Raw genomic sequence first — 13,153 nt, 5'->3', positions numbered from 1 at the left:
CCGCCGGCGTCAGTTCCGCTGCCCGCCTCGCCCCACGTCCACGCCTCGCCTCGCCTCCGGGACCCGAGCGGTACGGGGAAGCGGACGGCGCGGAGGACGCCTCCGAGGGTGTGTCCGGGTGCGGACGCGCTGCCCTCGGGAGGTCGCCTCCCGGGCTGAGGCGATGCGGCGGCCCCGAGCTGACCTGAGGCTCGCCTGCCCACCTGGATGCCGCCTTGCCCGGCCGACTGAAGCCCTTTGCCTGCAGCTGCGGGGCCACCCTCCCGCCACGCCCGCCGAGGAGCCGGCCGCCTCACGGGCGGCCAAGTGACCTGCGAGACTGATGTCTAAGCCCGCAGGCATCCCTCAGTTTTTTAAAAAGGGGGCGGGTACGGTAGTTTGGGGGGAAAAAATGAGTAAGAAGCTATTACATAATTTCCGTGTTTAAACCTCTTTATTAAAGCCTCGTCACACTGTGTGACCTAAGCTCCTTTCCGGGGGTAAAACTCCGTTCTGCCGGAACTCAGCCTGGTGATAGGCAGTAGCTACACGTCGGCTTCCGGCTCCTCAGTGGGATCGGGCGCTGCTTTTCGTCTGTCTTGGAGCCTCTGGCTTCTCTGTCCCCTGCCCTGCCACCCGCGGTCACTGCAGCTCCTCACCTGGAACACCCCTCTCACTCAGTCCCAGTATCACCTTGGCAACGCTTCCCCCTACTCGGTGATTGGCTCACCTTATCCTGAGCTCCTCCCTTGCCGCATTAAAATGTGCTTTATAAGGAAACCAGGTCTGTCCATTGCTGGCAAATGATCGTTAATATCATGCCGTTAATGAAATCCGATACTAAGCAATGACTGACGATTTTTCCAAGCATCCCTAAGCATCAATACTGCTCAGACTTTGTTTAGCCAACACTTAATGTCTTTTAAAAGGAAAAAAAGCGAGGGAGTACCTAACTCCATCCTCTTTCCCTCCATTCACTGTGAAACTTTGGATCATGTGACCTTTTGAGATTTAAGTTTCCTCATCTGAAAAAAAGGGAAAGAACAGAGGTACCCTACATAAGAGATTGGGGAATAAACACCAAAGAAAACTCTTCCTAAATGTTAGAAGTAACGAAATTATTTAGCCTTAAACTGGAAGCACTTATTAAATACAATCTGCCATAAAATAAATCCATAAAATTGGGAGGAAACTGAAAACCCCGACTCCAATTTCGTCTCTTTTCCCCTCACATCCCTAGTTCCGTGACTGCAAATACCTCCCCTTGCCCATTTAAAAAATCTCAAATGTCGGGCCCAGCACAGTGGCCTGGCGGCTGGGGTCCTTGCCTTGAACGCGCTGGGATCCCATATGGGCGCCAGTTCTAATCCCGGCCGTTCCACTTCCCATCCAGCTCCCTGCTTATGGCCTGGGAAAGCAGTCGAGGATGGCCCAATGCTTTGGGACCCTGCACCCGTGTGGGAGACCTGGAGGATGTTCCTGGCTCCTGGCATCGGCACAGCACCGGCCGTTGGAATTACTTGGGGAGTGAATCATCAGACAGAAGATCTTCCTCTCTGTCACTCCTCCTCTCTGTATATCTGACTTTATAGTAAAAAAAAAATCTCAAATGTCACCAAAAGCATCATAAAGGTCATTTTCAATCTGTACTAACCCAAATCTTGGTAGCAGCACCATACAGGGTAAATACCAACATGATGAAACGGTCTATCACGTCCTTAATTCCCAGTCCTGAAACTTGCTCCCCAAAACAAATGCAGGCTCCTCTGGCTTTCCCCAGAAGCCACAATGATGGCCCTTCTGGTATGGATGGAGCAGAATTTGAACCCTCTGATTCAACCCCATTCAACACATTTTGTAAAAGATTTAAAGGTTGGCTCTGCACGGTAGCCCAGCAGCTTAAGTCCTCACCTTGAACGCTCTGAAATCCCATGTGGATGTCGCTCTAATCCTGGCAGTCCCGCTTTCCATCCAGCTCCCTGCTTGTGGCCTGGGAAAGCAGTTGAGGACAGCCCAAAGCCTTGGGACCCTGCACCTGCATCGGAGACCTGGAGGAAGAGCTCCTGGCTTTGGATTGGTGCAGCACCAGCCGTTGTAGTCACTTGGGGTGTGAATTAGAAGATATTTCTCTCTGTCTCTCCTCCTCTGTATATATATCTGATTTGCGATAAAAATAAATAAATTTTAAAAAACAGATTTAAAGGTAAAGTGACAGAGAAAAGGCCTTCCATCTGCTGGTTCACTGTCCAAATGCTCACAACATCTAGAGCTGGGAGAGGCAGACACAAGGAGGGGAATTCCATGCACAATGCCAGGTTGAGTAGCAGGAACCCAAGCACTTGGCCACCATCTTCTGCCTCCAAGGTGCTTCAGGGCACAGCTGCTCCATTTTGGATCCAGCTACCTGCTTATGGCGCAGAAAAGCAGTAGAGGATGGCTCAGAGTTTTTTTTTAAAGATTTATTTTTATTATTTTTTATTGGAAAGGCAGATATACAGAGAGGAGAGACACAGAGGAAGATCTTCCGTCCGATGATTCACTCCCCAAATGAGCGCAACGGCCAATACTATGCCGATCCAAAGCCAGGAGCCTCTTCTGGGTCTCCCACGTGGGTGCAGGGTCCCAAAGCTTTGGGCAGTCCTCGACTGCTTTCCCGAGCCACAGGTGGGGAGCTGGATGGGAAGTGGGGCTGCCGGGGATAGAACCGGTGCCCATATGGGATCCCGGGCGTGCAAGGGGAGGACCTTAACCACAGCGCCACCGCGCCGGGCCCAGGATGGTTCAGATTCTTGTACCCAGAAGCTCCTGGCTTCTCACTAGGGACCATCTCAACTCCAGCCATTACAGCTACTTGAGCAGTGAGCCAATGGATGGAAGCACTCTCTTTTCTTCTCTCTGAATCTGCTTCAGATAAAAATAAAGCAGTACTAGTGTCCAACACATGGCAGCACCTAATGACTATCTTTTGCATGCATAAATACAGAATGGGGTTCAGGAACAGAACTTAGCAGGCAGGATAAAACTGTTCTCATTCCTGTTAACACTGGAGAAGGAAGAACTACAGTGGTCCAGGAGGCAGGTGTTTGCACAGATGCAAATACCACCTGCATCCCAAGTTGCAGTGCCTGGCTTCACTTCCAGCCTGCTGCTAATGCACATCTACAAGTCAGCTCAAGTATTTGTGTCACTGCCATACACAGGGGAGTCCAAGGAGCCTGGCTTTGGCTCAACCAGCAGAAAGATCTTTGTTTTTCAATCAAAATTTTTAAACTGGATATCAAAATTTAAAATTCAGGCTGGGAGAATATATTTGCACCACATATATCAAATAAACGTCTTGTGTCCAAAACTTATGAGATTTTACATATCAGTAAGACAACAAAAATTTATAATGGGCAAGTGGGGTTGGCATACTAATACGGATGAAGCTGCCTGCAATAACATTCCATATGAGCACTGGCTGCTCCACTTCCAACCCAGCTCCCTGTGCATGTACCTCGGAAAGCAACACAGGATGGTCTGTCACCCTCATGGGGAAATGGAAGAAGCTCCTGGCTCTGGCCTGACCAAGCCCTGGCCATTATGGCCATTTAAGAAGTGAACCAGTGGATGGAAAGCTCTCTCTGGCTCTCCTTTTCTTTGTATAAATCTTTAATTAAAAAAAAAAAAAGGGAACATGATATAAAGAAGATATGGAGGGGGCCCAGCGCCATGGCCTAGCGGCTAAAGTCCTCACCTTGAATGTGCCGGGATCCCATATGGGCGCCGGTTCTAATCCCGGCAGCTCCACTTCCCATCCAGCTCGCTGTTTGTGGCCTGGGAAAGCAGTCGAAGACAGCCCAAAGATTTGGTAACCTGTACCTGCATGGGAGACCTGGAAGAGGTTCCTGGTTCCTGGCTTTGGATCGGCGCAGCACTGGCTGTTGCGCTCACTTGGGGAGTGAATCATCAGACAGAAAATTTTCCTCTGTCTCTCCTCCTCTCTATATATCTTTGTAATAAAAATAAATAAATCTTAAGAAAAAACAAAAAGAAGATATGGAGAAAGCAAAAGGACAGTGAGCACTGTCATTAAGGAGAAGCACAATGGTTTACCAAACACCAAGTGCGTTTAAAAAGATAGGGTAAGGCTCGGCGCGATGGCACAGTAGTTAAGGTCCTCGCCTTGCACGCCTGGGATCCCATATGGGCGTCAGTTCTAATCCTGGCAGCCCCACTTCCCAACCCGCTTCCTGCCTGTAGCCCGGGAAGGCAGACGAGGATGGCCCAAAGCTTTGGGACCCTGCACCCATGCGGGAGACCCAGAAGAGGCTCCTGGCTTCGGATCAGTATAGCATCGGTTGTTGCGCTCACTTAGGGAGTGAATCATCAGACGGAAGATCTTCCTCTCTGTCTCTCCTCTTTGTATATTCACCTTTCCAATAAAAATAAAAAAATAAATCTTTAAAATAATAAAAAGATAGGGTAATCAGCTGACTAACTACTGGTTAGGTCCCAGGGTTAGCAAGCAAAGCTCAGAATGCCCATTGTCCTCCCTGCTGTGATTGTTGTCTTACTCCACTTAAAACTTTCATACTCCCATGCTTCCTGTGTTAAGAAACATCATCACTGAATAAGAGTAACTACATAAAATTCTTCCCTCTCAAATGAACCAACATTTGTCAACTTGGAGACCAATTCAAATCTTTTAATACTTTCTATAGCAGAAAATAATTTTGTGCTGCAGCAAGACAATTAAGGTGTAACGACTTCAGAGAATCTAGACTGAGGACACTCTGTTACTCTCTGTAACCCTTCAGAAGTTCCTGAGGTTCTTGTTCTTGATCGGAAAAGTTTAGGACCTGTGGAAAACAGAGGCTGCTAGTTGCATGTCCAATAGCTCTCCCCTACCCCGCCTTATTTTTACTTGAAAGAGTTAGAGAGGAGAGATCGGTATCTTCCATCTGCTGGTTCACTCAACAATGACAAAAACAGTCAGAACTGAGCCAATTTGAAGCCATGAGTTTCTACTGGGTATCCCACTTGAGTACATGGGTCCATTGCCTTGGGTCATCCTTCTCTGCTTTCCCAGGCCATAAGCAGGAGCTGGATTGGAAGTGGAGCAGCCAGGACGAAAATCAGTACCCATAAGGGATGCCAAAGCTGTAGGCACTTAGCCATTCATGCCATGGCAGTGACCCCATACTTGCTTTCCTGTTAGTAGATATTACTAGTCTTCTTAGTCCATATAACTCAGACTAGTTCCTGTTAATCTAAACCACTCATGAAGGATGACCTTATCTGCTTTGCGATTCAGAGGTGAGATTTAGCCGCTAGGCCATTGCGCCAGGCACGAGTACCCACTTCTATATATATAATACACAAAGTTGAGCCATGCTGCAGCCTCCAGGGAAAGATTTCCTTACTTTAGAATGAAACACTGGGGAAAGTTGGGTCTCTCTTCCTCTAACACATTGCTTTGTCAGTGTTTTCTTCCTGAAATTATAATAGTCATCTTGGGATAATGAGATTAGCCTGAGGATAATCCAACATGAACGATGGCAAGGCAAAAACATGACACGAACCTGGGTCTTTGATGTGCTCATTTGAGCTGATGGATTAATCAATCAAACCTCAAATTAAGTGAGGATGTCTATCATGTGAAGCAACTGTGTCCTTATGTAAGCCAGTTTAATTGAACCTCTGTAATTGAACCAATAATATAGTTCTTCTGTAAAGGTGCAATTATAACAGATGCCTGACTACTTAAAAGTGCCCAAGCTACTCCTTTTGTAGTGTACTCCCACTCAAAACCCATAGCCCTTTCTCAAAAACCTTGCTGGAAGTCCTCACTGTCTCTCATATATTTCCTGCCTTTGGAAGATGGGGAAAATGATCCAAACGGCAGCCTAGAAAAGTTCCTCGACATTATGTGTTCCCAAAAAGACACTACCAAGACACTGGCAGTGGCGCTGCTATAGTGCAGAACAAGAGAACATCACACTCCTGCAGGATAAGCCACAAGACCTAACGAGCCTTGTCATGGCATCCTGGGGAAGGTAGCTGTGGTAAACAACTTCTAAGTGTACTTACTCATTACCCAGCAAGTCCACTTGCCCAGTTCCTGCTCCTTGACACAGCAGCTTTGAAGAAGTATAAGACTGTGTGCTAAGCCTACCAATTCTTCCAGAGGAATAAATATATGTAAAGTTGGACAAAAAGGAAAAACTAATTTTCCAGATCAATGCTACTTCCCATTTAAGGAGTACCTATTGCAGCCTGCAGACAGCCAGACTCAGCACTTGAAACTAGACTTCGCCAGCCATCAAAGTCTAATGGCCGTAAGATTATGAGGCCTGCAAAACTAACATACTCTTCAGACTCAAGGCCTCATTCCACCCCAAGGTAACTACTGGATTAGCATGAACTACAATATATTTTTCCAACTGACCAGGCAATATGAGGGTTGATGCTAAAAAGGAACATCTGGTAGAGGAAAACAAGCCTTCCGGCTAAACTTTAGTCCCCTGAATCAGAAAATGCAGATCTGGACCTCCCAGTATTTCTTGAGTAGCAACCAACAGCCAAACTCTGGAGTCATTTTAACACCAATTGTTTCTAAACCAAACTGCCATAATGGTCATTCACCCACTCCTTTTCTAGTAAATACTGTTGCTTTACATAGGGTCACATCTATTTTGTCTTGCTTCGATTTTCCAATGTTTTATTCAAGTTCAACTAGCTTTTCCAACCTTTGCTGTTGAATGAAGCATAGGTCAGGCTGGCTGTCTCCCCGGGGAATCAGGCAGAAGGTGGCCACAGGTTAGCATTGGAATTTGAAAAGTCACAACACTTGGCCTCCAGAGGAATGCTAGGCCCATTATGTACACACTGGCTGCTAGGGGTGTTCTCTTTCTGGGCTCCCTGCCAGACTCTTTCCATCTTTCTCTGAGCCATCTTTCCCAGGAGCACAGGAATAACAATGCTCTAGCAGGATCAGAAGGGAAAGCTAAAACCAACATGCTGAACAGTTGAGTCACCAGCTTGAGGTACAAGCGTAGAACCTCCAAGGTGGGTTGAGAGTAGGAAAAAATGATGTGGTTTTGTTTGTGCTTACCTGAAGATTCAGGAAGACTGTGTCCATTCTGCACACTCCGAATCGTTTCTTGATCCCGCCCAGCACCCACACCCTGTCCTCATGAATGATGTGGATTTCTAGCTCGTTTTAATTCTATTCATAAATATTAATTCCTTGGTATAACCTATGGCCCTAAGAGGATAAAAAACTAATAGAACTGAGTTTCTGCTCTTAGGACTTGACAGGTCTCAGGGATAATATATCACTGAAAATAAGAAAGCAAGCTATTAATTGCTATCTAGTACAATGGTAATGAACAAAATTAGGTTTTATTTTATTCTTTATCTCCCAAGGACAAGAAGTTTGAGGTGGTGGTGGCAGTAGTTGTGAACAACTTGCAAGTTGTAGCCTTAGACTTCTTTTAATTGGGATTCGCAATGCTCATTTTCAAGAAATACTGTCATATAACCCAAGTCATATGCAGATGTAAAATTTCAAAATGGGGAGTTCAGTAAAATGAGCAGAAAAATATACTTTCCTTAGTACTTCATGTTGCTAATCTCTCCTTTTGTGGACCACCTTATGATTGGGATTTTATTTCTCCACCCTATTAAGCCACTCAAGAAAACACAAAGTATTCAACATCTCCTCACTTCAGGTTCTGCTGGCTCTTACCCAACCTCGCCCCAATTGAGGTGGTACTCTCTCCTCTAGGCAATCTTATTCCTGCCAGTAATCTGTGTAACTGCAGCTTTATTCTCTTACCTGAGCACCAAATCTATATTTATTGGAAACCTTAACCTCCCTGCCCAACGGGAACCTCAAAATTCAGTCTACATAAGGCTGTCATTCACAGTCTCCTCTTATCCATGCCTTGACTAGAGAAATTTCCCAATAAGCTTATATGCTCAGGGAGAAACTTGGGCCCTACTCTTTACTCCTCTCCCATTTCCACCACCCCTGGCACCAGCCACTGAAACCTATTCATTCCATCTCCTATCACTCAAATTTACCTTTTCCTCTCTAACTCCATTGCCTTATTTCAGTCCATCATTATCTTTCTCCTGTCCAAGGGAACTATCTGACTAATCATATCCACCCCTTACCCTTTAAAAGGAAAAAGAAAAAAAAAAAAAAAAAAAAAGAAAGCTCCATAAAGAAACATTGTTCTTTCCTCATTTTTGAACTGTGCTGGCCTTCTCCCCACCCCTTCCCCCACTAGCAATGTTAGCATGGTGCTTTGCATGTCTGTTGAATGAAAATAAATGTCAGCCCTCTGAAGTATTATTGCATAATGATCTCTTATTCTAACCAAAAACCTATCAAAGATGTAATTAATCCCAAGTTTGTTTTGCTGGCAGGAAAAAAAAAAGAGAGAGAGAGACCGTACTTTAGAAATAAAAGCCACTGTTGTCTTTATAAAACACAGAATTGTGCTGCTGTTGCTTGCTTCAGAGGGAACTGTACATTACAGCTGCTGGGATAATTTCACAATGGACTGGACAAGGTACAGCTCAAAGCAGGACACAAACACAAGTCTCAAAGGGAAACAAATGCAAACAAGTACACAGCTCTGGGGCTCCAGGGACATTTCCCCATCCATGCTGGACTTGAGAGGGATAAAAAGTGTAAAAACTAAAGTGAAACCCAGAGTAGTCACACATGCCCATCACATGGCTGCTAAGTGCAACGTCATACACCAAGTAGGTTGGACTGTGTGCCCAGGGAAGTAATTTCATTTTTCCTTATTGCTACTACATCAGGGGACTCAGTGCATTTGACACATTGCCTTTACTTGCACAATTCTTGGAGGGTTTCCTATTTTCCTTTTAAAAGAAGGAAATTTGTCCTTCCCAATTCATTCTGTTTTGAGTTCATTTTTTCCACTCCCTTTCTTGAGCTTCCAAACAGCAGCCAGAGGTTCTAGGTCAGTAGGAGTAGAGAAAAGGGAGAGCACCAACCCAGCCTCTCCCCCTGCCCAGGGAGAGGGCAAGTCCTAGCAAGGGAGGAGAAAAAGAAAACCAGAGAAGCCCTCTTCCCCAGTCCGCTTAGAAGGTCAAATAGGAAAGAGTGCCCTGCACATCCCTGCCATGATCAGACTAAGAAGGAAGGCATCCCAGCTACCATCCTGCATCGGCCTAGGCCCAGTGAATAAATAAAACCGACTTTCCCAGACATAATTCCCAAAACCTGCCTTTTGGCTAGTTTGAGATAACTTTTCTACTCCAAAGGGGAAGAAATTTCCATCCTTTGTTAACACATCATGCCATCTCTAAAGGACTGTCCTGCCGAACCTTGCAGACATAACTGTGAGCCAGCTAAGAAGTCAGTGTCCCCTTGGCTGCCCATTACAAATGAATCCTCATTTACAAGACTCTGGACAAAAACAGAACAAAATAAACAATCTAAAAACATTGCTGCTTAGCCAGAGAGGCCACAGAGCAGCTATTTAGCAGGTGGGAACCAGGAGCATTGGAGGGGAGTTTTACACCTTCAGGTGCCTGCTTCAGCTTTATTCTAAGCCTAAATTCCCAGCAATAGTAGCCTCAGGCCTATCCTATCCCAGAAGCTAGCAGTAGCACCTTATCCTCCATGGGTCAAGCTGGACTGGATAAACAAAGAGCAGTGCTGTCCTTTCCCATCTTTCAGCTAAGCTCTCTCCATTCTCACATTTTCACTCTCTGCTATCCTATGTCCATCCCTTCACTTCCAACCCTGGAGACCCAAGTAGCTCAACCCAAGGAAGAAAGAAAAGGAAGCAGGTCTAGAAAAAGCAATGAGAGAGAAACCAGTTCAAAGGAGTGGATAGGAATGGAAACTGCCAGAAGCCCTCCCAATTTCATGTCAGCTGGGCAAGCCTGCTACTCTGCTCCACTGTAAGTTTATTAATAGTCCAACTCAGAGTTAAGAGTTAACACCCCTGGATAAGGAGCACAGACTTTTGATCTTTTGTAGCCAAGGAGCCACGCCTGATCTTGCCAGCTAACAATGGGATCATCGAAGCCATGCAGAGAATTCATTATCACACATGCAGATAGGCAGGCCAGAAAGCAAGCAGAGTGATTGGGGGGTGGGGGGAAAGGAAGGAAAAGGGGAGCCATGGAAAGTAAGAGGAAAAGGAAGGCAAAACAGTGGGATCAAGGAATTGAGAAACCTGTTTAAGAAGTTGAGGCTGGGTGCTCCCTGGTGTCTCCTCACAGCTTCAGTAAGAAGCACCGTTTAAACTAAGTCTATGCAAGTTGAAGTGTGCTGCCAACGCCACGTTTTAGTCTACGTGTACCACTTTTCAAGCAAGAATAATTCACAAGATCAGGGGTACTTTTCAAAGAAGCAAGTGAAACTCAAAGCAAGAAGTAATTTTCTTGTCAATGACCAAGCATGGCATGTGCAATACCAGAGGGCTAAAATGCATCAAAAGTCCCAGCTCAAAACCCAACTGGAGAGAGTGAGGCAGAGAGGGACAAGGAGAGAACACAAATTTGTTGCTGGGAGTAGTAGCTGCCACCTGCTCTTTAGGGACATTTGCAAATGCTGGTGAATGACTGGACCCTCCAGGAATAGTGCCCTTAACTGCAGTCCCAAAATGTATCCAAGTGAGAACATGCAGAGCCTACTGTCCAAAGAGAGCTCCCTCCCCAAAGGGTGACGGAATACGCAGTAGACTGTTTATGAAGGCGATGGACAGGGCAGATGGAGTGTTGGCATCACTCTCTTTAGGCACTTGTGTAAGGAATGTGGACTCTCCAGTGAGCTGTCTCCTCCCAGAGCCCTCCATTCTGCTCTTCAGCTGGACTTGTGCCCATGGGGCACCCCATGCTATAGCCAGCAAGAAAAAAAGGAAGGAGTAAGAGGAGTTTACTCAATAGTCCTGATGCTTTCTCCATAATGAATGTTTGTGCTACATTTTGTGAAGTTGCTGAACAATGTAGCCAACCAGAACAGAACCTGGGAAAGATTGTTTTGCATAGCAAATCTGGGTCTGTACAAGGGTTGCTGGGGAGAAGACAGGGCAGCTCCAACTCCACAGGCCAGAATTCAGACCCACCTTCCTCAGACTGGTCTCCAAGCCTGGGCTAGGCCCGACGTACCATGACTTCATGACCAGAGTGGGACAAACCCAAGCCCAGGCTCTCAAAAAAAGGAATCTCCACACTGAGTGTGTAAGTCCCCATCCAACCAGTGAGGCAGGAAAAAAAAAAAAAGAAAAAGAAAACAGTCAAAGACAAAAGGGACGAAGTAGGAACACCTTTCGTCTCCAGTCCCACAATAGTCAAATCCCTCATCTCAAAACAAGAAAAAAAAGGGGGGAAAAAAAAAAAGCCCATGCCACCCACTCACATGCCCTAGTGGGAAAATAGGAAAAGTTCATTTGTGTAAACAGAAGCAATTGGGAGCAGCAAAAATGCCCAACCTGTCCACAGGACACGCTGGAATTTGGGATGAGCCAAAGGATCAAAGGGCAGCCCAGAGGAAAGGAAAGATGCACTTGCAGGGTAGAGTGCAGGCCAGTGCAGAGGAGGGAGTCTGTAACAAGAAAAGGTTTTATCTGCACAGAGGAATGTGAGGGCCTGAGCCCCATCTTGGGGAATTCCCTAGCCCCTACCTAGCCAGGCCAGAGAACAAATCAGGTCCAGAGTTCCTTCTGACGGCTCAATGTTTGCGGGATGTAAACTCATCAGGTATGGGAAGGACTTCCAGATTTTGGCAACAGACTCAAGTTGTGATATAAAAATAATATTCAGTGTTTTTTTTTCCTCATTTTAGACCAGGATCATTCGTTGCAAGATACCCCAGTTAAGAAATATTGAAATTAAGAGATTTGACCATCAGAAGAGAAAAAGAAACCAACAGTGCGAAATGTTATGAAAGTTAACTCTGGGCCCCTGTGGGGTAGGAGGTAGGGGTGATGGGGGCAGAAAAGGAGGCTTCAGTGGAAAGGCCTGGGGCCAGTCATCTCAGCAGCTCCTAGACTGGTCGTGTCTGAAAGTGCAAATGTCAATGGATCCGAACCATCTTGAGGTTGTGATCTTTTAAAAAGCTTATTGAACACAGAAGTCAATTCCTTCAAATGCAAAATAGCTGGCTTGAGGCCTGTTGGTTTCTGGATATTTCTTCCCCACCTACCTCCTCTCCCACCCCCACCCCTATCCCCCAAAGAAAGGTACAAAAGGTTGCAGTTCTGCAGCATACCGTTACAGGGAAGGCACTGGTTACCCACCAGCAGGCGGAAGGAAGACAGGGTCGTGTCACTTCAGAGCTAAGTGCCATAGTGCCTTAAGTGTTACTAGGGGCTAGATGTCTGTCAGGGAGGTGTCAGGTGGGGTAGAAAAATGTGGAGACAGGAATACGGGCAAGGGTGGTGGCAGCTGGGGGAGGAGCAACCAAAACCATTAGCATTAAAAATCTTGCTACAAACTGGATTCCGAACCCATTAAAACATCTAGTATCCTAAAATATTGATCTGGGTCTGATTTCATTTTTCTTCTTAAACAAATCTAGAGCTTTTCTGATTAAGGCTCCTAAAAAATCCTTCCCTCTCCCACCCATTTTCTCAAGCCCCTCATTTTCCCATCTACAGGATTAAACCCAAACCTACCAGCTTTTGTCCACAGGGCTGCGGAGCCAACCTTAACCAAGCTGTCCAGATGAGTCTTTAAGCACTGTGAGTCACATAAGACATCTGTGTGGATGGCGGACATCTGTGCTGCCCCTCTTGGTCCAGTGGGGTCAGGGCCAGATGTAACAAGATGGGGTGAAGGGTGGGGGGCATGAGGTTGATTTCAGAGATTTCTCGCTGGTGGTCTGTCTTGCTGGCCCTGCTTCCAACCCTTATACCCACTCTTCAGAAAGAAATAAGGCCTTCTGCACTCTTCCCTACCCCACTTCCCTCCTCCTTGCTTCCTCTGAATTTGGATGGCACAACTCCTGGGGCTTGGAAAGCTTTCTTCTATCCAGTGAGGTAACAGCGTTCCTTCAAGCGAAGTACATGGTGCGCAGAGTGTCCTGGTGAACCTGCACGGCTTTGGCCAGAGCCTGGGGGTCCCGCCCATTGCTCTGCCCCGATATGTGACTTCCCTCTCCACTGAAAAGGAAAAAAAAAATCAAAGAAGTCCTTCC

At 46.3% G+C, this 13,153-nt stretch overlaps 1 protein-coding gene across 2 annotated transcripts in view; it reads right to left on the bottom strand.

Annotated features, from left to right (window-relative positions):
* Window positions 1–8,437: 8,437 nt before the first annotated feature.
* The window catches only part of AGO1 (argonaute RISC component 1), a 36,657-nt gene continuing 31,941 nt past the window's right edge, over window positions 8,438–13,153 (bottom strand). For both annotated transcript variants that reach the window (XM_040974198.1, XM_040974197.1), the window contains exon 19: window positions 8,438–13,118. In XM_040974198.1, the coding sequence (XP_040830132.1) occupies window positions 13,010–13,118 (109 nt within the window). In that variant the 3' untranslated portion in view covers window positions 8,438–13,009. The remainder of the gene's footprint in view (window positions 13,119–13,153) is intronic.

Source organism: Ochotona curzoniae, unplaced genomic scaffold (assembly GCF_017591425.1).
Source record: "Ochotona curzoniae isolate NIBS_2020 unplaced genomic scaffold, NIBS_Ocur_1.0 contig_2404, whole genome shotgun sequence".
NCBI lineage: Eukaryota > Metazoa > Chordata > Mammalia > Lagomorpha > Ochotonidae > Ochotona > Ochotona curzoniae.
This window is presented reverse-complemented; position numbering and strand designations above follow the sequence as displayed.